At 51.5% G+C, this 23,713-nt stretch overlaps 2 protein-coding genes across 3 annotated transcripts in view; both read left to right on the top strand.

The window, feature by feature from the left end:
- Positions 1 to 620: 620 nt before the first annotated feature.
- On the top strand, positions 621 to 6,651 carry CDHR4 (cadherin-related family member 4). Its single transcript, XM_010561612.1, is given in 21 exon segments — positions 621 to 681; positions 1,026 to 1,046; positions 1,202 to 1,439; positions 1,441 to 1,465; positions 1,467 to 1,632; positions 1,713 to 1,798; positions 1,933 to 2,028; positions 2,513 to 2,616; positions 2,689 to 2,825; positions 2,906 to 3,071; positions 3,166 to 3,316; positions 3,573 to 3,675; positions 3,911 to 4,126; positions 4,207 to 4,346; positions 4,428 to 4,619; positions 4,622 to 4,849; positions 4,938 to 5,077; positions 5,151 to 5,186; positions 6,257 to 6,323; positions 6,420 to 6,450; positions 6,578 to 6,651. Coding segments are annotated over 21 exon segments (2,478 nt in total).
- Positions 6,652 to 8,302: 1,651 nt separating this feature from the next.
- Positions 8,303 to 23,713, top strand: part of IP6K1 (inositol hexakisphosphate kinase 1) — a 37,883-nt gene continuing 22,472 nt past the window's right edge. Inside the window, exons 1-5 of one of the 2 annotated variants that reach the window (XM_010561545.1) lie at positions 8,303 to 8,382; positions 8,946 to 9,001; positions 13,486 to 13,585; positions 15,606 to 15,643; positions 16,343 to 16,559. The gene's annotated coding sequence lies outside the window, so the exon portion shown is untranslated. The remainder of the gene's footprint in view (positions 8,383 to 8,945; positions 9,002 to 13,485; positions 13,586 to 15,605; positions 15,644 to 16,342; positions 16,560 to 23,713) is intronic. The other variant, XM_010561548.1, reaches the window with a different exon arrangement.

Below are 23,713 nucleotides of genomic sequence, written 5' to 3'. Positions count from 1 at the left end.
CACCGCGGGACCGGGCACCCGCCGGGCGAGGCAGGACCCCCGGGGCACCGGGCGGGGAGGAGAAGGACCCGCCGCCCCCGGTCGGCAGCGCCCCGGCCCCGCGGGCAAGAGGGGGTCCCGGGGCCGGGAAGCCCCGGCAGGAAGGAGGTCGGCGCCGTTAGAGGGCCCCGGCGGAGGCACCCGCGGCCACCGGGCTGCCAAAATAGGTTGGAGTGTCGGAGGAGAGAAAGGTGACCCCGGCCGCAGGGGCCGCGCTCCGCCCCCGCCTATTAATTGAGAGCTAATAGCGCTTAATAGGAATTCCGGGAGAAGCGGCTCTGGCTTGCAAATGAAGGAGAACACGGCCAAAAATCACCTCCCAGCTAATTTTCCCCGTTCCCGAGCGTGCCGCGGCAGCGAAACCCCAGGGGGCATCGCTGCCCGCCCGCCCCGCGCCGGCCGGGGGATGGCGAGCGGCGGGGAGCGGGGACGTGCGGGAACCGGGGGGGTATCGGGCCCATGGCCCGGCCCTGCCCCGGGGCCGGGCGGGCAGCCGCGGGTGGCCGGCGTGACGCTGGGCCGGGGTGGTGCCCAGCACCCCTGGCAACGCGCTCCAGCTTGTCCCAAACAGCCGACGAGCCATGGGCATGCACGGACGCCTCACCTTCCTCCTCCTCCTCCTCCTCAGCCTCAGTGCCCCAGGTAGGCACTTCAGGCTTGCAGCGTCAGGGGCACGCTTTGCCAAAGCCTGGGTGGGGACCGAGAGGAGGGGGACAGGGGACAGGCTCCCCTCGGTTGCCCCCAGGTGCCCGAGGCTGACCCCAGGATGGGCAGAGGGGCTGGCGGCTGCCTGGCTGGGTTCGGGCAGGGAGCGGGCATCGCTGGGGCATCCTCAGGGCATTGCCAGGGTGGCTTCAGGGCATCGCTGGGCCATACCCAGGCACCACTGAGGCATCTCTGGGGCATCACGGGGGCATCTCTGGGGCTTCCCCAGGGCATTGGCAGGACACACCCGGCAGGCTGGGGTGACACTCTCTTCTTTGCAGGGACTTTCGTCAGAGCGGCAGGTAAGAGCAGGGGGCCCTGGGCCCCGCTGCACCCAGCAGGGAGAACCATGCCCTTGTGGGTGCCTGGGTGCAGGAGCAGAGCTCCCTAAGCACAGCTGGGCAAGCGTCGGTGGCACTGACTGGGTGCAAGGCTGGTCCCCGGGGTCTCCCGCCAGCCCTGCCTGACCTGCCACGCGTGGTGGTCCTGAGCGAGGATGCGGTGCCGGGCACCTGCGTGGCCAAGCTGACCGTGTCCTGCAGCAACGTGAGCAGCAGCCCCAATGTCACCCTGCACGGCATCGAGCCCGGCCACCCCTTCAACCCCATCGCCATCAGCGCTGACCCCGTGGCCCCTGCCACGTTTCAGGCAGAGGTGCGGCTGGGGGACAGGGAGCAGGGCAGGAACCCATGGGCGTCCTGCTGAGCGCCACGTCCCTGCGGCAGGTGACGCTACGTGCCGGTGCGGAGCTCGATGCCCGTCAGGTGAACCAGTACACCCTGAACCTGCGGGCCGCTTGTCCCGGCGAGGACGAGGTAGAAGAGCGGCTCTTCGTCCAGGTGACAGCAGAACAGGCGCTGCGCTGTGACACCCCCTTTGCCACTGCGGGTAGGAGCCAGGGGGTGCAGGGCAGCGGGGGCTGCGGGTGCCAGCTGGCACTGGGCTCCAACAGCCGTGCTGTGCCACAGGTGGAGACGTGGTGCAGGTGCTGGCGGACGTGGCACCCCGGACGCCCCTGTATGCGGTGCTGCCGCAGCCACTTGGTGGGCTGACGGTGAGTGGCGGCTGCCCCAGGGACCCACAGCCCCGCAAGCAGGAGCAGCCTTGGGGACAGTGGAACGTGGAGCGTGGGTGTGGAGCGGGGGGACAGGGGTTCCCACCCTCCTCCCACCACCCGTCTCTCTGCAGTTCAGGCTCCGAAACCATGACACACCACTCACGTTCACCCACCGGGGCCTGGTGCTGGCGCCTGCCGGTGGCTTCGACCCCAGCAATGACACTCAGGTGGGCACCAGCGTCCTCAGGCTGTCACAGCCACGTCTCGGCGTGCCTGGGCTTAGCCCCTCACTGGTACTGCCTGCAGCTCTCTGCGTCCTGCTCTTCCCATCGGGCTCCCGTCTCCCCCCGGCCCCAGGAGTGCTCCAGCCCTGTCTTTGTCCAAAGCTCCATCCCCTTCTGCACGTTGAGTCCTGTCCCAATCCTCATCGCTGTCCCTATTCATGTCCCCATTCCGGTCTCCAGCTCATCCTCATCTCCATCTCCACCCCTCTTCCCATCCCTGTTCCTGCTCCAACCCCCATTCTCATCCCTGTCCCCCTTCCCTTTCCTGTCTCTGTCCCTGTTCCTGTCCCCATCCCGTCCCTATTCCTGTCCCTGTCTCTATTACTATCCTCATCCCTATCCCTGTCTCTGTCCCCACCCCTGTCCCCATCCCTGTCCCCGGTGCCACTCAGGGCTGTCCCACAGCCACCCTGGCGCTGCCCTGCAGATTTTCAGGCTGGAGATCGAGGTGATGGACCGCCATGGGCACAACTGCAGCGGGGCCGTGAGGGTGGAGGTGCTGCCATCGCACCGTCCCCGTGTCACCTTCCCGTGAGTGGGGCCGGGCCGGGCAGGGGGTGCTGGTGGCAGCAGGCCATGCCACGCTGCCTGCCTTGCTTGCAGTGAGCCGCAGTGGGCTGTGATGGTGCCGGAGGGCACCGGCCCCTTGGAGGTGGTCACGCGGGTTCATGCCAGCGGTGACAACGTCCACTATGCCATTCTTGCTCCTGTGGCACCCAGACTCTTCACCATCGATGAGGGTAAGCGGGATGGCGGGGGTCCCCACGGCCACCCTGTCCCCATCCCCATGCCTGGTGTGAGGCCGTGCCTTCTCCCGCAGTGACGGGTGAGATCCGCAGCACCCGCCGGCTGGAGGTGGGCCATGCACTCCTCCTCGTCCGGGCTTACAATGCGCTGCACCCCACCGACCACGCCACCGCCACGCTCAACGTCACCGTGCAGGGGACAGACCGGCAGGCACCGAGCTGCGTCCCAGCCATCTCCGTGTATGGTTTGGGGGGGGGAGTGGGGTGTGGACGATGCTCTGCTGTGCCCAGGACACAGGGGACAGGAGCTGAGCTGCTGGCTGCCCCACCGCAGGTCCCAGGTGCCTGAGACAGTGTCCCCTGGCAGCACCCTGGTGACACTGAGGTGCACTGACTCTGCCAGCACCGAGGGGTGGCTGCACTATGCCCTTGAGGGGCCCCCCGCCTCCCACTCCCGCTTCCGCATGGAGGGGTCACGGCTGCAGGTGAGCGGGGCTGTGGGCAGCGCCCAGGCGACTAGCAAGCCCGGACCTGGGGGAGTCCAGCGGGACAGTGGGGACCCTCTGACATGTGCCATCATGCTGGGTCCTGGGCCAGGGCTCCCCAGGGGCCTCTGGTCCCCAAGACCTGCCTGTGCCCCCCCTTGCTCCTTCCTGCTCCCCTGGCATCCCAGCTTTGCGGGATACCCCAGCTTTGCGTCACATCTTGGCTCTGCCTGACCCCCCTGCCCTGGCTCGGCAGGTCAACACCACCCTGGACTATGACTCGGAGGCCGTGGCCGCCGTGGGCTTCCAGTTCACGGCCACCATCATTGTGACGGCAGGAGGGGAGCCCCCACGGAGCAGTGAGTGCCTGGGGGGGGGGTGCAATGGGAGATGTCAATGGGCAGGTGGGAAAAGCCCCTTCCTGACCCCAAAACCAGCAGATCACAGAGGAAATGTTCCTTCCCTGCTGTCCCAGAGATGCCCACCCAAGGGGTGGTGCCACTGTCCCCGTGTCCCCCAGCCTGCCCAGCAGAGAGCATACCCAGCCCGGTGCAGGCTGGTGCCAGCGTGGCTGAGCCGCTGTGTGCCCCACAGCCCGCGTGCCCGTGCTCGTGATGGTGACGCCCGTCAACGAATTCACACCGGTGTGCCCCAACGGTGCCACCTTCACCGTGCCGGAGACGGCGGCTTTTGGCAGTGTTGTGGGGCGTGTGGCCGGCACCGACCGCGACTACCCACCAGACAGCCTCGAGTACAGCCTGGAGGGGGGCCCCAGCCCCGCACAGCCTTTCTCCATCGACACGCGCACCGGTGAGTGCCAAGCCCCTTCCCCAGCCCCTGCCACCTCCTGTGGCACCCGCGGGTGCCCAGCAGCTCGCACCGCCCCACAGGCGAGATCCGTGTGGTAGGACCCCTCGACTCTGAGCAGCACAAGAGCTACAGGCTGACCGTGCGGCTGACAGACATCCACAACGACCTGGACCCAGCGAAGCGGCGGAGCCGCCTGTGCGATGTGACCGTGCACCTGCAGGTGTGAGTGCAAGCCCATCGGGTGAACCATGGTGGGTGCAACCACCGCGGGTGCCATACTTCCTCCCCCCGCTCCCGGCAGGCTGTGCCGGACCAGGCGCCAGTGTGCACCCCTGAGGTGCAGGAGCTGCGGATCACGGCCAGGTCGGGCGGCCGCCAGTCTGTCACCCGCCTGGCGTGCCAGAGCAGCCCCAACGGTGCCATGCTGTCATACACCATCACTGGAGGTGAGGAGCAGCCAAGCCACAGTACAACCCAGCCCCTCACTGCGACCTGGCACTGAGCAGACCCTCTTGTCCAGGCAACGAGGATGGGCGCTTTCAGCTGGAGGGAAACACCCTCTTCTACCTCCCCAATCACCTGGCCGAGCCCCGCACTTTTGTGCTGCTGGTGGAGGTACGGGGAGGCCCCGGTGTCCCCCGCCGCAGCACCACGGTGGCACTGGTGGTGCATGTCACCCCCTGGAGCACCCCAGTGCCACCCAGCACCACCACCCTGTGCACAGTAAGCAGAGCCTGTTGGCCAGGCAGGGCTCCCGGGTCCATCAGGCCCCCCGGCTGTCGCATGCCCCCTCACCCCACCGCCTCCGCAGACGCTGCTGAAGGAGCCACTGGTCGTTGTGAGGACAGAGGTGGTGTGGCACCCGCCGGCCTGGTTCGTGGCTGTGCTGACTGTCTCCGGTGCCCTGCTGCTGGCTGCCCTGGGCTGCATGGCCCGGACCCTGCTGTGCAGGTGAGTCCTGGCCCCGCGGCACGGCACGGCATGGCGAGCAAGACTAGGGGCTCACGGCTGCCTTCTCCCACAGCAACCGAGACTCTGGCAAGCTGCTCCTGGACAAGAGGTGAGTGCTGCACGGCTGGGGCGGTTGTATCAGCAGCGAGGGGCAGCCGTGCATGTTGGCACAGGCTCCCATAGTGTCCTCACAGGCAGCTGGGGAGACGCAGCATGTGGGAGGTGTTTAATGTACCCCGCGTCTGGCTGTGGTCTGTGGGTTGCTGTGGCGGCGAGCTGACTCTGCCCCAGGGCAAGGGTGCAGCACTGATGAGAGCCATGGGTGCAGAGATGGCAATTTGGCCGGGGGACAGCCATGTCGGTGGCCGAGCTGGCGCACAAACTCTGCAGCGGGCAGGGTGGGATGGCACAGTGCTGGCGCCGCTGCCCGCTGCAGGGCTGGGTCCCGGCACTGGGGCTGGGGCTGCTGCACCTCACCAGGGGAGCCCCGATTTGACAGGGAAAGCTCCCTGGGAGGAGGTGAGCAGGCTGCACACCCCTCGGAGGATGAATGAGGGGTGATGGGCGGTGGAGAGGAGAGCCTGATGAGGCACTGGAGCCGGCCCAGCCTGTGCCGGGCGTCTGCACGGCGAGGAGGAGGCAGGCAAGCCTGCAGGCAGGATGACAGCCACCTCCAGTGGCATAACTGCCCCGGGGTGATGCACGGCTGGATCCAAGTTCATTGGTGAGGTTGAGGACACAGTGCTTGGTGGCACTGGGGCTGTAGTGGCCATGCAAGGGAGGAGACTCGGGCTCAGCCCCTGCAGGTGGCCCTTGCAGCAGGAGGGACTTCAGGGCTGCAGCTCCCCCAGCGCAGCATTCTCCGAGCACAAGAATGATACGTGCCGGCACGTGGGGAAAGAAGTGGATGTGGTGGCAGACCAGCTTGCTGCTTTCGGGCATCACAGAAAGGTGGTGGTGCTTGGGGGAGCACGGCCCCTGCCACAATCCCCTTCAGTGCCCAGGGGACACACAGGTTGGGCAAGGGACGATCAGGTAGGTGGATGACGGGCTCGATGGGGCGCAGCTGACAGCGCAAAGCCTGTCTGGCAACCCGCTCCTGGCAGCATCCCTCAGGGTGGAGGCTGGGGGCCCGTCACTAACAGCGTGTCCCCGCCTTGCCCCCTCTTCCCTCTGCAGCTCCTGGGACGTGGCAGAGCAGAGCGGGGGTGAGGAGGAGCGGGGCCACCCCCACGCCGGCAGCCTGGTAAGTGTGTGCTGGTGGGAGGGTGGGTGCTCTGCCGGGGGCGTGGGAGGGAGCCCTGGGGCCTGCCGCACCCTCTCCTATCTCTCCTCCACACAGGAGCAGTTCGACGGCCGTGCCCAGGACCCACGTGAGTGCCCTGTGCCAAAGCCCCGGCAGCCTCGGACTGCGTCCCTTGAGGCAGAGGGGTCCGGGGGATGGGAGAGACAGGCGCTGGGCAGCGATGCCTGGGCAGCACCCGCAGGGCAACGGCTGAGCGCTGTCTCCCATCTCAGGCACCGGCAGGGACTATCTCTTCAACAGCGTGACTGGGGCACGGCGCTGGATCTGAGCGGTTTGAGTCGGTGAGGGGCTCCCCGCGACCCACAGCTCCCTGTGGGCCGTGCCGGGCAAAGCACCAGGTGCCAGCAGCACTGGTGCAGCCCTCGGACCTGGGAGGAGGAGGGGAACCCTCCTCTGTGGCTGAACTCGCCACCCATGGGGTGCAGCCAGCCCCTGAGCTGCCCCAGCCAGCACAGACCCAATAAATGGTGGCAGAGATTGCACCCGCTGCCGTGATTGCTGTAGGGAGTGCTGTGGCCGAGCAGTCTCGCTGGTGGCTGTCCTGCTGTGGCGGTCGTTAGCGCCGTCTTCAGTCAGGGATGTGGGTGGCATGATGCAGGACCAGGATGGCAGTTAAGGCAGCACCAGCCCTGGGCTGGGGTTGGCACTACAAAAAATGTGCCGAGGGCTTTGGTGGGGTCTGCTCCGGTCACGGCAGCATTTCTGTAGCCTCTGGATGTAACCCAGCTGGGGCAGTCCTCCACAGAGAGGTGATCTGGGGCAAGAAAACTCAATCGCGGGTAATTCTGAGAAACTTTTGCCCTGTGTCCCATGTTCGCCTCAAGCTCTCCCTTGCCAGAGCACTCCCGGCTGCAAGCGGGTGGGACGAGCAGCTGATCGGTGGAGGGGCTGGGTTTGTTAATTGGGTGGAAAAGTGAATTAGCGCGCACGCAGGTAAGCGTGACATGCTGCAGGAGAGTTAGCAGGGCCTGGCGAACAGGCGGCAGCGCTTTGAAGGAGTCAGTCAGCCCAGCGAGGTGGGAAACCGGTTATTTGAATTTCAAAGGAGCGCGCCACTGGATGCCTCCCAAGGAAATGAAGCACTGGCGGGATAAGAGGAAAGAGTCTAATTTGGGGAGTAGGAGGAAGAGGATGGCAGGAGCCGGCCGTGGAATTTCACGGTGAAGAGGGGTCACCTGTGTGACTCTGCCTGGGGGCCCACTTGTCCTGAGCCCACAGGAACTGTGCCCGTTCAGGATTTAAACCTTTTATTGCACCGGGTCTGTGCGTGAACACGTTCTGCTCGCAGCTCCGGGGAGCCAGCCCAGCGTGAGGAGCTGTTTGAGGCCAGGCCGCAGCGCGGGGGGGGGAAGCTGGGTTTAGCCCGGCTGACCGACCCTGCAAGATGCACCGCACCAAGCGGGCCGTGCCGGGCCGTGCCGCCCCGCCGGGGCCGCCACACTCGCCCAAGGCCCCGGGGGAAGGCGGATACGCCGGGCTGAGGCGTGAGACCCGTCTCCGAGCCGCGGTCCCCGGCCCGGGGAGAGCGGAGCCGCATCCCCACCAGGCCGCGCCTCACACGGCCGCCCCAGCCCAGCGGGGCCCGCGGCCCGTGCCCATTGGGCGAGCGCCCCCCCCGCGGGTAGCCAATGAGGAGGCGCAGCCCGCGGGGAGGCGGGGTACTGGAGGGCGTCACGTGTGCCTAACGTGCGCGGCCATCCGGAGGCAGTCCGCGCACGGAAAGGGGAGGAGCGGCTCTGCGCTTGAGTGACGGCGGTTTTGAGCTATCAGCGTTTCCGGAGCGCGCCCAATGGGCGGGGCTCGGCTTTGGGTTGCCGCAAGAGGCGGCGGGGCGGGCTTTGGACGGCGCGGTTGCTATGACGGCCAGCATCGAGGCTCCGCCCCCTCGGCCGCCGCCATCTTGTTGTTGATTCGAACGGCAGGGAGCGGGCGGCAGGGAGCGGCGGCGCTGGGGGCTCGGTGTCGCCAGCCCCCGGCTGGGCAGGCAGGGCCGGCCCCGGTGAGCCACGGCGGGCGAGGGCCCGGGGCAGGCTGAGGGGCGGAGGGCTGAGCCGGGCGCGTTGCCGTGAGGGGAGGGAGCGAGAACCGGGCGCGCTGCCGTGAGGGGAGAACCGGGCGCGGCCCCGTGAGGGGAGGCGGGGGGAGATGTGAGAGGGGAGAGCCCGGTGCGGTCCGATTGAGGAGGGGGGAGAGCCCGGCGCGGCCCCGCGGGGAGGGGGGACAGAGGCGCGGCCCCGAGAAGAGTCGGGGTGAGGTGGGGGACCGAGCGCCGTGCCGGGAGGGGGGGTGTCCAGGCGCGGTCCTGTGAGGAGGGGAAGGGGGGAGCCCGGCGCGTCCTGGTGTTTGCGGGATGTGTGTGGGGGTGAGACCCAGGTGCTTCGCCGTGCGAGGCCCGTATGGGGCACAGCTGGGGCGGGGCGTCCTCCCGCGTGGGGAGAGCTCCGGGAGCTGTGGTCGGCAAGGGCAGCCCCGTGGGCAGCACGGTGCCTGGGCAGGGCCGTGCTGCCCCTGCCCGGTAAGCAGATCTAGCGTCCCTTCCCTTTGTGCCCTTCCCTTCTACAGAAGCTGCGCACAGGAAGGAACTCGGCAGACCGCGGTGGTAACATGAAACCAACATGGTGAGGAAGCTGGTGGGGTCGGGGGCCCTTCCTGCATCCCGACGTACTGCCACCCCTGCAGAGGAGGGGGTGTGGGCAGGCTCCGGTAATGCTGGCAGCCCCAGTGGTTACCGGAAGGTGCCTGGCAGTCCCCGGAGGCAGATGTGCTCATGGGTCTGCAGACCTGGACCGTAACCAACCTTCCCTGGGGTTTCCAAGTAGGACTTGGATTAGGAGAGGTGGTACTGACTCCTGTTCAGTTTTCAGCTACTCTGAATTTAAACTGGTGCCAGGCTCCATGTCCCTCCATCTTGCATCTCTGAATCAGCATGGCCCCCATTTTTCTTGCCAGCAGTATGCTTTAGTATGTGCTGCCTTTCTCATTTCAGCCTGTCTTGCTGTGTTTCTGCTCCATCTGCTTTTCCTCCCCTCAGGTTCACCTGGCTTAACTTGGTATTCAGAGCTTCTGAAGCTGAATTCCAAAATTGGCCTCTGCTAATGAAGCACTGAGTGGTGCCAGAACAGTGCGAGCTTGGGTCTCTGTTCATTCCTAATGTAATATTTCTATAGATGGTAGGCTTGTTTGTGTAAACTTAGTTGGTAGCTCGTCTTACAAAATAATATGCTATAATGTCTTGTGCAGGTCTCTGTATTGAACTGTCATCTGCAGCTGATATACTGACTGTGCATATGGTCAGATTTTTGATGGAGAAAAATACTGTATTCTTGTTATCTATCACTGAACTAAGACTTTGATTTCCTTATTACAGAGATTCTGTCGGGAGCTTGGAAGTGTTTTAGAATTAGATATATCAGCTATTAGGTGTTGTCACTGTAACTCTGAGTAGGTCTATTAGGGGCATGCTAATCCTGTGCTGTGTAACAGTTCCTTGTTATTGAGATTGAGAAATATTTTTCTGTGGCTGGGTTAGTTTAGCACTGACCTAAGGTAAGTGCTTTGTTTTGGAGCTGGAAAGAATGGGGTACGTTGTGAAAAGATTAAGTGTGAACTCTGTATATAGCAAGATAACATTGGGTTGCTGTTTCAACTGTGTAAAATTCTTGTTTTGTCAATGTTTTGAATTGTCCTAATCTAATTTTTCTTCTGATCGCATTAGAGAGTGTTTCATCCCCTCCCTGGCTTTTTCAGCACAACTGTTTCCAGGTGCATGTATGAACAGCCTTATGCCATCCTGATTAGAGCCTGTTAGGTGGATCTGAAGTGTCCTTTTCATGGCATTGCCTTTGTTTCCTGTCTAATAAGGACTTTTGGGAGAGCAGGGAAAGTGATCCTTGGCTCCTTGAGGGGGAAGTTGATGTATACGAGGTTGTTACCATAGGAATCTCTGATGACCACAGGGGTAGAAAGAGTAGGATGTGCTGGTAGGACCCTCTTCTGAACAGTCCGTGTGTCTTTTGTAGCTTAGTTTCTACTTTGGTTATCCAGTAGGCACCTTGTGGCAGCTTTGCATGTTTCTTACATAGAAAAAGAGCCAGTGAGCACAGTTCACTGTTGAGATGAGAAAGGGGACAGTTTCTAGGATCCACTTCCAGTCACCAGGAGTTTTGGTTCTGCAACCTTCCATGTGTAGCTTCACAGTCACTTTAAGCTCATGGAAGTATCGATTGCAACCAACCGGAGGTTCTTGCCCTGTCACTGGTGCCAGCTGGGGTGTTTGTGCAGGTGGGAATCAGAGTTCCCTGACTTATGAACTGATCAAACTGAAGACAAACTGACTTTTTTTTTTTCTCCCCAGCTTTGTGGGTGCTTAAATGATTTTGCTGGTGTAGGGGCAATGGTGGGAACATGGGAGTGGTGGTGGAATGGAGTCTTATTCTCGTTCAGGGTCACCTGCACTGTGTCTGTGAAACAGAGCAACAACATGTTTTTATATATTTAGTTATATAAAAATATAATTTAAAATACATATTTACATATATTTAAAAATTAAATGGAACAGTAGTGTCCATGCTTCTTCCCCACTACTTTTGTGAATAGTGTATTTGAGTGCTTCATCATCAGGATGACAGTATTGGGCATGTCCTTCTTATAAAAAATGTTCTAGAAAGCAAAATTAGATGTGCTTTGGGATCCCCTCTCATGGCAGACTGTGTAAGTCAGCTGACTTGCAAGTTATTCTGTATTGCGTTGCACATAGTGAGAAGTCAAAGTTAGAATAGCAAGCATGCCAGAGGTCGAAAAATGCCCAGGCTGAAGTAGTACCTGCACCCTTAATCAGCTAATTAGCCTTCTGAACAAGCATTATGATTTCTTCTTAATCATGCAGTTGCACGCTATTCTCATCCCATCTGAGCTGTCTAGTTTGTTTCTATTTCCCTGCCCCATGTATGGAGGTTATTTATTTCAGGTAAAATTATCGAACTCTGAAAATGTGACCTTGTTGAGCTTGACTAGTGCGAGATGACGAGCCCTGTACAAGCTTGGAGCTGTTTGTTGAGCATCTGCTTACAGGACACAGTCTCTTTGGTTCAACGTATCACCAAATGTGTAAAAAGGTTTGATCGCTTGTCTTTTTAGATTTCAGTTTTTAGTTGATTTCTCTGTCTGAAGGTTGTCGTGGATATGGTGAGTTCTGACTGGCACGCTGGGGTATGGGGTGGCACTGTCTTGTGGTTTCCATTGGCATGAGAAATGTAGGTGGTAAGTTCGAAGTTCAATATTCACAGCCTGTGCTTTAGGGGAGGTATGTTTCTTCCATCTGTGGTTGAAATGCAGGTCTTGAAGCCATAGAAAATCTGACAGAGGCCTTGTTTGGGCAATTACTTGGACATTGCGTTGTGACCCAGGCACTTGCTGCCATCAGATTTGCCCAATCTGCCTGTTGGGAATTGGCTTGTAACCTGCTTGAGACATGTGCATCACAGTTGAATATTGATGCTGGGAATTACAGTCTCAGAAGTTAGTATTGACAGAAAACTGCAGCCTGATTTGTTTACTCTTGCATTTGACAGTGTCACACTGTCAGCCTTGGTGCTGGGCAGGGTTTAGATCTGAACTTGACTTGTGGAGTTTGTGTGTGGCAGCTCAGTAGAGCTGTGGCTCTGTGCTTGCTTGTTTATATAATGTGACTTGCCTAGGAACAACTGCTTTTATTTCTGACTTCTCAGTCTTTGAGAAGGAATGTATCAAAACCAAGCCTAGTAAATACAAGGGGTCCCTAGTGAGCTCTGAAATGGGTGAGCTAGAGAAAAGGAGTGAAAGAAAAGAAGAAAATGCGACAGAAACCTCTGCAAGAATCATGTCAAGTAAGCTGTAAGCTGAAGGAACCCTTCAGATATACGGAGGAGCAGCTAGCAGTCTTCCTCTTTTATATTCCTGATGTGACAGGAATGCAGAGCAGGATGCTGGCGAGTGTTTAATCTCAGGTTTGTTGCTACTGTTGTAGGGGTGGTGGGGGAGGAAGAGGAAGTGTTTGTGCATGGCTGCTTAGTTTCTGTTTTGCAGGCATTGCCTGTGCGCAGTGCCTGTGCTGTTCTGATGTGGCAGCAGCTGTTATTTTCGGCTTTCCCAGTGTGCTGTTCGTGTAGATGTACTTTCTAATAGATGTGGTTCTCTTAATTGGTGTGTGTGTGCTTCCTATATAGTCCCCATTGGTGTGAACTACTCTGCAAATAGTACAAAGGTGCAAGTCATTTGCCTTCATTTATTCCTGTAGGCTTGTCTATATGCATTTTGAGTGGCATTAACTGTGTATAAAAGACAAGCTTCTTTAAGCTTTCTTTTATTTGCATAACCCCTGTCAGTATGTGGTCAGTTTCATTCACAACAAATGATTTTATCCTCTTCTCTGAGGTGCCTCTCTATCTGTATAATGCTATCTATGGTAGTTAACACTGGTGCAATTGTTTCTGTTCAAAAATAACATGGGCGTAGCTGCTGTAATTATATTAGTAGAAGATCTGTGTCAACCAAATCTGATAAAAGCAGTAAAAAAGGTTATGAGATGTAATGTGCCTGTCCTGGTAGGATGTTACTACACGTGGTTGAGAGCTCTGATAGATAAGCTGTCTCTGATTTAGCTTTTATAGTTAGAAAGGTTATCTCCTCCACCAGCTGTCCTGCTTCTTTGCCAAACGCTACCTCCCTTGTATTAGGGCCTACAGCAGTGCCTGTTCAGCCGCCACAGTTTAATATACTATGCTTCAAGCTTTCTTCATTAACACCCATCATTGTCTTGTGAACCAGGCCAGATGAAGAACAGGCATGCATCCTGTTTTGCTCCACCCGCTGGCTGGTAATCTTCAGCTGAGGTTTGGAGGAGGCAGTTGGGGCAGTGGTCCCCTCAGCCCCAGTGGTACATTTGGTAAAGAGCATCTGTCAGAGCCTGGAGGAATGAGTGAGAGTATTTGCATCCTGGAAGGAGCTCGCTGTGAATTCTGGTCCCAGACTTGAGGGAAAGCAGTTCTGAATTGATGAGCAAGCAAAGATGTAAACAAAAGCTAATTTAGCACTTGCTAACTCGTATCCATACAACATCTTGCAGGCTGACTTGCTTCTGGCGTCCTGTTCCCTCTTGATTGTGAGAGGTTGGCTCCATATTCCAGTGACTGCTCAACAAAGAGAGCTTGGGTGACATCTGTAAGGTAACTTTTTTCTGTTTTGCCCAGAATACATATGCAGCCACCTTAAATATAATGCAAAGGGAAATAAGTCGCTTGCTTTTTGCCTCTCACTTTGTAATTTTACCCTTCAAGTAAGTATATGTAGATATGGTTTGTGGGAGGTATGCTTTTATCTTTGGAGGATACTACAGGAACTCCCAGGTAAGTGCTCTAGAACAGAGTGAAAAGCTCAGTCCTGTTTTATATTTGTTAACTTTTAGTCAAATTGGTGTCAGTTCTTTGTAATAAGAACTAAGCTTCCAAGATTTGGAGGCTAACTCTTATGCTCTAGCAATTCTGGCCACTTAGGTAGCTGAATTATCTTGCGCTGATTTCAGAACTCTATCATAGTCTGGTTTTTATTTTTTCCTTTCTACTATGAGGTTAGTTTGCTGAAAGATGATAGGCTGGCTTGATAGTCTTCCACGCTGAAAAGGGTTACTTTGTGCTGTTCTAAATTTGGAAATGATTCTAGCATACCTGTTTTGCCCCAGTTCTTTATCAACAAGTATATGACTCAATAGTATTACCTATGGTATAAGCATTTGTTTGCCAGCAGACTCGAATGACCTAATTTTCTCGAGACACTGCGTGTTTAAACAGTGGTTGTGTCACACTTTTCTGGTGGGGAGGCCCCTGACCTGTGTGACTAATGGTCTTTTCTAGTTTGAATTGCAACAGGTAATGACCAAAGATGCAGAGCTCCACAACTATCTTCCTGGGGTAGGGAGAGGAGACATATGGTGCCTTCTTGGCAGGGGATGCTCCTATGTCTTTGTCACAGCTGACTTAAGTGCTAATCTAAAGGTGAACTATTGTATAGCTCATATTCTGCTGTGACATTTCTCTTCCCTCCCCTCCCCGTTGTTGCATTTTCCCTATTTTTTTAAACTGCCAGAGTGGGTTTATGCAAAATATCGTGTGATCTTTAATTCCGATTCGCGTTGTCCACTCTTGGTATCAAAGTATTGTCAAGCGTTTCAAAAAGTGAGTTTAGAAATCTTAGAAAGGTGCAAGAAGATAGGGCTGGCTGTTTGCTCTGTGTCCTTTGACAGTACTGTCTAAGCAGCTTAAGCATGTGTGGGGAGGCAGTCATGATCTCATTACAGCTAACTATAGGCGATAAGCAGCTTCGAGCACCAAAATCAGTGCACCAGTGAATGCAGATGTCAGTGAGTTATTTAAAGCAGAAAGGATTTGGGAGAGAAGCCTAGGGGGCTACATAGTCCTGTGTCTTAGTCAGTGGCTGAATCAAACCAAAGAGTAACTTCAATGAAAATGTTGGAGTTATTGCAGAAGATGAGGTATAACTGTGCTCTTGTGTTGATTTGAGTACTGTTGTGGACTGTAAGTAAAACTGGTAAAGTCCTGGAGCTTTGGAAGGCCCTCACAACACTTGCTGCCTGGTGGAAGGTATATTTCACTTTTCCAAACTGTGGTCTGTGTGTAAAGCTACATGGCAGGTCTGAGGAGAGTGTGTCTGTCAGATACATGGGGGTTGACTCACTCATCCCACAAATGTAGGGGAGGGGGGAAAGACCTTTTAACTTCAGTCTTTTGAGTCTGTCCCAAAATAATTGTTAAAGCAGTCTGAAGCTCAGTTTTTGTTGAAACACTGTATGTGCAGTTTTTTTAGATAGTTTCTTAAACACCCCCACACCTCCCACAATAAAACCCATATCAGGTTAATCTTGAATATGTGGATTTTGCTTAGATTAAAAGTGACCATATACAAAATGATTATGGATACCCTTACTTTTGCAGATATTAGAATGGTTTGCTTTATTTCCCATTTGGACCAAATATTGTGTTTTTTCTTATGCTGTGCAAGTGGCATTTTCTTTGATTGGGTACAAATCTTCTTTATGTAATTGAGGTCTTAAAATTTTGCAGTTCTTACCGCAAGTGTTGACCTGAATACACTTGCTAAAATTTGAAGGTAAGCTAAATCTGAACCAATAAGCAGTATCAGGCATGCTTTATGCATCTTTTCTTTTTACAGAACTGAGAGAAAACCTCTAACTTCATTAGTCAGACTGAGTAAGTACCATTGTTGTGCACCATGTGGAATCTGAATAGTTTTCACTCTTCAAGTGCTATGCATGCTGGTATTTTTTTTCCCGGTAATAGCAGCACTTGGGGTTTCTGTTTTTCCCCTTAATTATTCTTAGCTTTAGTTAAGTAAGATCACAGGTATTTCTGTTCCTGTGGTCTGTTCATTAGTCATGTAGCATTGTTAGGACTGACACTTCCATATGTATTTCAGCAGTTGAGAATACAGCGAACCTACTGACACCTTGGTTCACCTAATAACAAAACCCAGTCATCTTAAAAATTAATTCTGCTTTGTAAATGCAGCTTGACTCAAATATTCTTACTTAAAATAGTTAAGAGTATTTTATCGTTCACCAGCCAAAAGTAAACCAAGCTCTTTATTCACTGCAGTGAATATAGCTTCCTAAAACCTGGCAATTAAAGGTTACAAGTTAGATTGTGAAGTGTTTCCAGAAGTTGTGGTTTTTGTACTTCATCCTATTGTGACATGACAACCAGGAGAAAATTCAAAACCTTTTAAAAATTTCAATAAGGTCAGTTTGTGTCTTGCAGTAGTGAGCTTGGCAGGTTGACTCTTTGTGAGTGCAAAGCAGTTTCTATTGTTTCAGGTTTGCTATCATTTGCAGTTTTCTTACGATCCTCGAAGATAACTGCATGTTATTTTCTACCCATAATGCTTGTTAGTTTGTGTCTTTCAGTCTGAGAGGGCATGCTTCTGGCACCTGTTATCATACTGTCTTGAACTGGAGAAGAAAACGGAACAGTAAATTTGCTTTCCCTAGCTCTATGTGGCCCATGATGTATTATAATCCAGATGTCTGTGAGAATACATCTGATTTAGCAGACTGATGTTTTGTAGAAGCTTCAACACAGTCTTCCAGTATCTTTAGAGGAACTGAAGGTATGAAAAATCAAGGTAGCTTTTATGCACTTGAGGCGGACCTGCTATTAAAAGCAAACTTGCCACAGTCTGTATGTCTTCCAAATGAATGTGTGATGTGCTTTTTTTTAGCATATGAGGAAAAAGTAATTTATTTTTATATATGTATATATATGCATGCAGGTGGTGCACTTAATAATTAGACACAAGCCAATTTGACAATAGATCAGGTTTAACAAATTATTTTCTTTTTGCTTTGGCTTTACAGCTCTGTTACAACAACTGTGGCCACTGGCTAAGTAAGTGACACTCTAGAAAGCCTGTTGGAAAGAGCTTTGAGCTCTACTTCAGCATCTTAACATTCAGATAAGATATTGGAAATTTGTGGCCTGTAGAATGTTTACAAGAACTGGTTTGCAACAGCTGCAGTGAATGGGAAGTTAAATATAGGCTTTGTTTGTCTGATTCTTCACTTAATTTGAAAAGGAGGAGTTTCTTGTTTCAGACCTTCAGAACAGAACTGGCTCATGTGGTAGAGTATTCCAACAGGCCTGCTGCCCAGTGTCAGTATATAAGGAGAGTAATAATAAAGATTTTGAGTATTAAAGGTCCCTTTCCTTTGGAAGGAGCTTAAGAAATACAGTAGGGTGAATTGTGTTCAGGGACTGCTGCTTTGGCATCTAGGAGCTCCCTTCTGCTTGGATGTTTCTTTTTGCAAAGCCGAAGTTACATTGGATCTCTTGGAGGTGTGAGGTTTGAGAGGAGAAGGCACTAAAGGATGGCAGTGCTGGCTCCTGGTGGGTAAAATGATCTTGCAGACATTTTTAAAGGCCAAATTTTGGTTTTTGCTCTTCAAAACGCATAGCATCTTGCCAAGCTTGAAGCTGTGACTAGCTGTCCAATTCATGTATCTTCTGAGAAGATAGCCTCAGGTTCAGATTGCCTTTCATTTTCACTCAAGTGGCTGGGGGCATCTCTGTTAATTCTTTGCCCTTTACCTTCCAGAGCATACTGCAAGCCACAAAACAACCCCAAGGTATTTTAACAGCTTTAAGATTTTCAGTATGAGTGATTGAGAGTCTTGCAGATTATGCTGATCCCCAGAAGAGTTAACAGGATAACAAAAGGCCCAGATCAAAATCCCTTCCATGACCCTGAGTTGTGTGTCATGTATGTGTTGCCATATTGGTTTTTTTTAATGTCACAAAGGATGTGAGAGTATCCTTGTATGAAATTCGCTTTATGAAAGAGTTGTAGCTAGTTTCAAATGAAATCTGCTACCTTAGCTTTAAGGGCCGTCAGAGACTATATCATATATTTTACTTAAATTAAGTACTAGCTTTAGTGTGCTGTTTTTGTCTAAAATATGTTTATTATGACAGAAACTCTGTTATTTCCTATTCAAAACCTCAAAACCAAAATGTTGCACTTTATCCCTCTTTTTCTATGACATTATTTACTTTGTTGCAGCACCTACCTTGAGAATTTTTTTTTTTTCCTAACATGGAGCTCAGATTTTTCTTTTGTTCTCCTCTGTGTTTGTTTTTTTGTGGTTTGGGGTTTTTTTTGTTGTTGTTTTTGGTTTTGTTTTTTTTTTTTTTGTTAGTGGGTGGACCATACAAGAGAATGTACAGTAGATGAGAATGTACCTTCGTTTGGTACTTTCTCATGGAAAAAATCACAAGGAAGTGTCAAGTTGGGAAGTTGTAGCTCATGTTTTCTTGCCTGTGACCCTTAAGGGTCATCTGCTTAGGAAAATTAAACTGATATCAAGTAGGGGGCATGGATTTGCAACGTGATTATGTGGCTTTAACTCCCTGTGGACGTGCTTATAAGGTCATTTCTGCTACAAATGGTTGGGACAGCTGCATTAATCAGCATGTTCATCCTTGCCTAGTGCAGCTCTGCCAGTGGAATCCCTTAATGTAGATACAGTTACAGTGATAAAACCGCACTTTTAAAATAAAGCTTGTTTTTTCTGGGGTATTGAGAAGGTACACGGTGATGTGAGTGCTTTTTTTGTCATTGTGACTAGCGCTTTTTCCAAGGAAAGAAGGATTAGGTAGAAAAGTAGGGCCCCAAAATATGTCTTTTCTAGCTGAATTAATTTTTTCATCAGCAGCGTAAAAATAGAAGGGATTGCAGCAGGAGAGGAGGGCATCCTCTGTCAGTTGGTCTAATAAAATATTTTACCTATCCCTACAAACCTTGCTCTACTTATTCTAGAATGGGTGTCTATTTGGCATCGCAGGGCAACCTGCAGGTCCCTTTTCTCATACAATAACTTAAGCTGTGTTCTGAGCATTGACATAAATTGGAATACTGTACATCTGACTGTCTTGGATTTCTCTGCCTCTCTGACCTTTTTCAGATGCTTAAGAAAGCCCCAAATTTTGTTTAATGTCAGTGTCTCGGAACTGTGTTAGCAGAAGAAACCATTAGATAACAGCTGCTCCTTGTATTCCTTTGGCTCAAGTATTTGTTTACTAGAGTGAAGTGAATTTGTTTGGATAATCTTGCTTTTATGCTCTTAAGTCTTTCTGTGGAACTGATGTGCTCCTAGATTGATTGTCCTTTTCTGTTTCTGCCATTTGAGCAGAAAAGTTGCTAAAGGGTTTGGTTCTTCAGCCAAACAAGCACCATATTCACCTAAGAGGTGCCCTAATTTGAGTCTGTATTAACAAACTCAATTCAGTTGATGGACTAGGACACAAATTCTTAAAATCTTGAGAATTTAATTATCAGGTAAGACCAAGTTGAAATGGAATGCAAGGGGATCGTGGAAAATAAAATGATCACCAAACTGTAGTCTTTTCAAAACAGTATACAGGTAAGTTACTTGACTATCCTGCTATTCCTTTCTGAAATACTGTTTTGCTGATGGCTAAAGTACACCAGGACTGAATGGTTTGACTAAGGTCACTGAAGCATTCAGCGGAAGCACCAAAACCAGTAGCCTATCCCTAGTTCTTTTCTTTCCATGGATTTCTCTTTCTTTGGATGACCTCAGATTATGGTTATCTAAATAATCTCTTAACCAAATCAACTGAGCACTTTGACCTGTTAAACTTCAGTGGAGAGATGTAAGAATTGCTATATTTTACCTGGCTTCAAATGTTTTAACAGTGTTCAGACAAAAGCTGGGCTGTCCGGTAAAACCACATGATGCCATTTGGGCCTTGCCAAATGAAAGTGTTGTCAGCTTCCCTGTGTAGAAAAAGAAAAGGGTAGCTGAAGCAAAATGTTTGTTCAGCTTTATCTTCACAGTAAGACAGAGAAAATTCTAATGCATGTGCCCCTCCATTCACTCTCAAACTCAGTTCTGACTGCCGAAATGCCCCAGTATATCTCTGCCTGCATACGTGAGATAAAGTCCTCTTGGGTAGTGAAATTCCAGATCGCATAAGGCTGTGAAGCTTACTGTTACTGCCTTGCTTTCTGTGGAGGGGTAGGTGGAGCTTATGCAGACAATGTATTGAAGTCAGAGTATTAACCTTTTTGTTCAAAGCTGCTGTTTGTGTATCAACCTGCAGATTTGGCAGAACTTCCTCAGGTCAGGATGCTACTCTGATGTGGTCTAGTGGTGACAAGGCAGAGCTAGGACCTATGCCATGGCTAAGTATATGTTTGTTTCTGGCCACAAGTGAGAAGATGGGCGTAGTACTGATGTTTGCTTGTTTGGATTTTAAGCTCGGTCTCTTTCTAACAGCATGAGTTGTACTGAATGGGCATTGGTACAGATTTCTTGAAGGCAGAGATCCTGTAGTCCTCAGTTCCTTTGAGAGCCAATTGCTTGGAATCCCTTTATCTAACACTGTTCATTTCCATATAATTAATTCTCAGACAGCTCAGAAAAAGGGCAATGTATAGATCTGAGGAGGAGATGGATCAGAGTGGTGTCACAGCCCACAGCATATCGCAGGAATTGTAAAGCTGCTTTACAGTGAGCTTGAAGTGAACCAAATTAAATGCTGGTTTTGAAAGGCCTTAAGGGTGAGATTAGCTTGCTTGTGATGGCTCTTCGTGGCAAGTTTGTGTTTGGCTTTGATGCATAACTCTGAGTTGATAGGTTTAAATCTAAATGTTGTCCTAATTCCTAGGAAACAAAACAGTTGTGCTGCTTCCTGAGTACTGGGGCCAGCTTCTGCTCCTTACCAGCTGACTTTCCAAAGGGAGGGGAGAGCACGGAATGTGTCGTTGCTCACAATGTGCTCTTTGGATAGAGTTCCTGGATCTCTACTGCGGGGTCAGTCCCTTCAAAATGAGAACCACTTCTCTGCAGGTTCTAAATGGCTGCTTAACAGTAGCTGTGCTCCATTCCTTTGGATATTCCCTTCTCCTTGTCACAGCTGGGAGTGGGATGTGGGGTCTTTGCTTAGCTTTCCTCCTTAGTAGCCCACATACAAAGTAGAGACAAAGGAAAAGTGTTTGACTATCTGCTTAAGTTTTCTGAGTAGCAGAGTATTGCAGGACTGCACTTTGGAGGTGAAGAGGAAAGCGCAACTTTTTTTTTTTCCCTGCTGTGAAATGCAAAAATGCATGGACAAACAGTAGCACAACGTTTTCCTTGTTAGCAGTGGGAGGAAGAGGCAGGTGGGAGAATGTTTCTCCCTGGCCCTAATGAGGTCTGTTTGTCTCTTGCATTTAAGATCTCAACATAAATACGTGGGGTGGCAAGTGACTGCAAAGAGATTTTTGCTTAAGTCAGGTCTCAGTCAGCAGCTTAATAGAATGTGTTTTCTGTAACTTGTGGAGAAGGTTATGAGCAGTTAATGCATATCATGCAAGTTTTGCTGTAATTGCTATCTTTTTCTTTCTTTTTTTGAGGGGGGGGGAGTAAGTAGTGGAGATACTGGAGTAAAGGACAGGGAGTCTGCATTGTACATTTCCATCGTGACCTGAGAAATGAATTGGCTTAGTCACAACAGTTGAGCTGTAGTGAATTGTCAGGCCATTTTCTGGGAGGCTTGAGTTTCTGTCAGTGGCTTCGGCGTACGGGTAAAGAAAATCCAGTTTGAGTCTGTCTCTGCTGCTGAAGGAGATGTACTTAATATCCATGTCTTTGCTGAAGGGACTCCTGCTTGAGACAAAGCCTCTTCCTGGTTTTCTTTTGGTTGTTTGCCCAAGTAAACAATTTTATCATTGGAAATGGATATTGAAGTTTTCAAATCCACCTTGTTCCCAGAAGGGGGCAGGGGAGACTTGCGAGTTCTGGAGTCTCATAAAACGTACTTTTGTTTGCTTGTGTTACACTTCCGTGCTAGCTTTCAGACACAGCAGGCACTGCCGTCACTTTGGCAGTGTGAGCGTGGCACAATGAGATGCCTGCTCAATGCCAGAAGCCTGCAGCAATGACCTAGGCTGCAAGCATTTTGTGTCCTTTGGTTCTCCTTTCACTTGGGGAGCATTAGAACAGCTTTGAGTTTTCTCTTGCTGTTCCCCCTTGTCTGATACACTGAGATATTATGCATGTAAAAACCATGAGAATATAGAGTCATCATAAAGCATCTCCTTTTCTATACCTAGAGCAGTCTGGCTAGTTGGCATCTAACTGGGTAAAAATCTTAGTTGCTTATTCCATTGACTAGATTTTTCTCTTAATTAAAGCCAAAAAGAAGCTTCTCCATGAAACTTTCTTGGGGATTTTCATGAGGGCCTAGGTTTGCTCTTTACAGACCTGACTTCCCTTTGTTAAATTCACCCAGCCTGGCTCACAGTGAGAGGGAGGCTTTTTTGCCAAATGTTTTAGAAATGGGGTCATGCAACCCTCCAGCAAGTTGTTTTTTTACATCCTGCAAAGAGACCTGTGGTTTCTTTGACAACCTGGAACACAGACAGAACAAACTCAGCTCTGGTAGTCTGCATTTCTGTCTTTGAATTGTGGAAACAGCTACTTTCTCTCAGGACAGTGCTTATTACAACATCCCTGATAATGGTGATGTATGTAGCTTCTACCTCTACATCAGCAGTAAAAGGCTGAACAAAGAATCTGCTGAATGAGGTGGCTGAATGAGTTGGCACAGACTTGCTTGAGGTATTCAGTGCTTTTTATGCCCAAATCTTCGGTGGTAAGGTCTTCTGGGCCCCTGTGTTTAGAGGCAGGGTTCAAAGAGGAAACAGCAATCAGAAGCAAATGAAAACAGAGTGAGAGATTACTTAAGAGAGCTTGAGCCATGTGAGTCTATGGGACCTGATGGGCCGTACCCAAAGGTGGTGAGCTGGCCGTGTCATAGTGATGCCAGTCTTGGTCATCTTTGAAAAGTCACAGGGATGCTGGGATATCTCTGATAAGTTGACAAAGGCAAATGTTGCACTTCTCTTCAAAATAGGCCCAGAGGGTAATCCAGGGATCTACAGGCTGCGCAGCCTCACTTCAGTCCTGGGAACAGTTGTGGGTCAGGTCCTTTTGGTACACCTTTCTGGGCATGTGAAGCGATGTGACTGGGAACAATCAGTATGGATTTGCCAAAGGTAAGTTGTGTCTGATCCACTTCATTGTCTTCTGTGATAAAATAATTGGATTTGTGGATGAGGAAAAGCACTAGAGGCCATTTAGCTTAAGTTTACTGAGTTTTTTGATGGTGTCTCCCACAATATTCTTGCATGCAAGTTGGGACATTACAGGCTGGATGGGTAGAGCATGAATTCAAGCACATCAGGGAATGCTGAAGAGTAAATGGAATCAGAGGAGGATGAACTGGTGATTCATAGAGAGAGCTCTTTCTACACAGCAGGATGATAGCTTCTGAAAGTAGGCTCTTAATCAGTCTTAGTTTTCTTCCTGAACGTCATTCTTTACCACAATGTGATAAGAGTGGATGGAAGACAGTATTTAAGAGGCTGTCTGGTTGAAATTCATCAGTCTTTCTTATTATCAGTGCAGAAGATTAATCTGTCTTGGGGGAAGGCTGCGGGGGTTGACGTGAATGTTCTTCAAGATTACCTTGTTTTGCTTTTCCCTCAGTTGTATGTGTATATGTGATAGCCACTGAACTACAGTTAAGTACAATACGTGGCAATTTTGGAGTTTTTAGTCATACCCGACTTAAACTGCCCTGGAGGATGTGTGTAGAATGGTGAGAGGTTAGTTTGTAAAGGAGAAAAACAGTCACTCGGAATGTAATTTCCTTTTCAGCAGGTTACAGCCTCTTTGGGTTTGACCCACATTCTAGTAT

This window comes from Haliaeetus leucocephalus, unplaced genomic scaffold (assembly GCF_000737465.1).
Source record: "Haliaeetus leucocephalus isolate CR32 unplaced genomic scaffold, Haliaeetus_leucocephalus-4.0 Scaffold148, whole genome shotgun sequence".
NCBI lineage: Eukaryota > Metazoa > Chordata > Aves > Accipitriformes > Accipitridae > Haliaeetus > Haliaeetus leucocephalus.
Note: the sequence above shows the minus strand (reverse complement) of the source record. Positions and strands in the feature narration are given on the sequence as shown.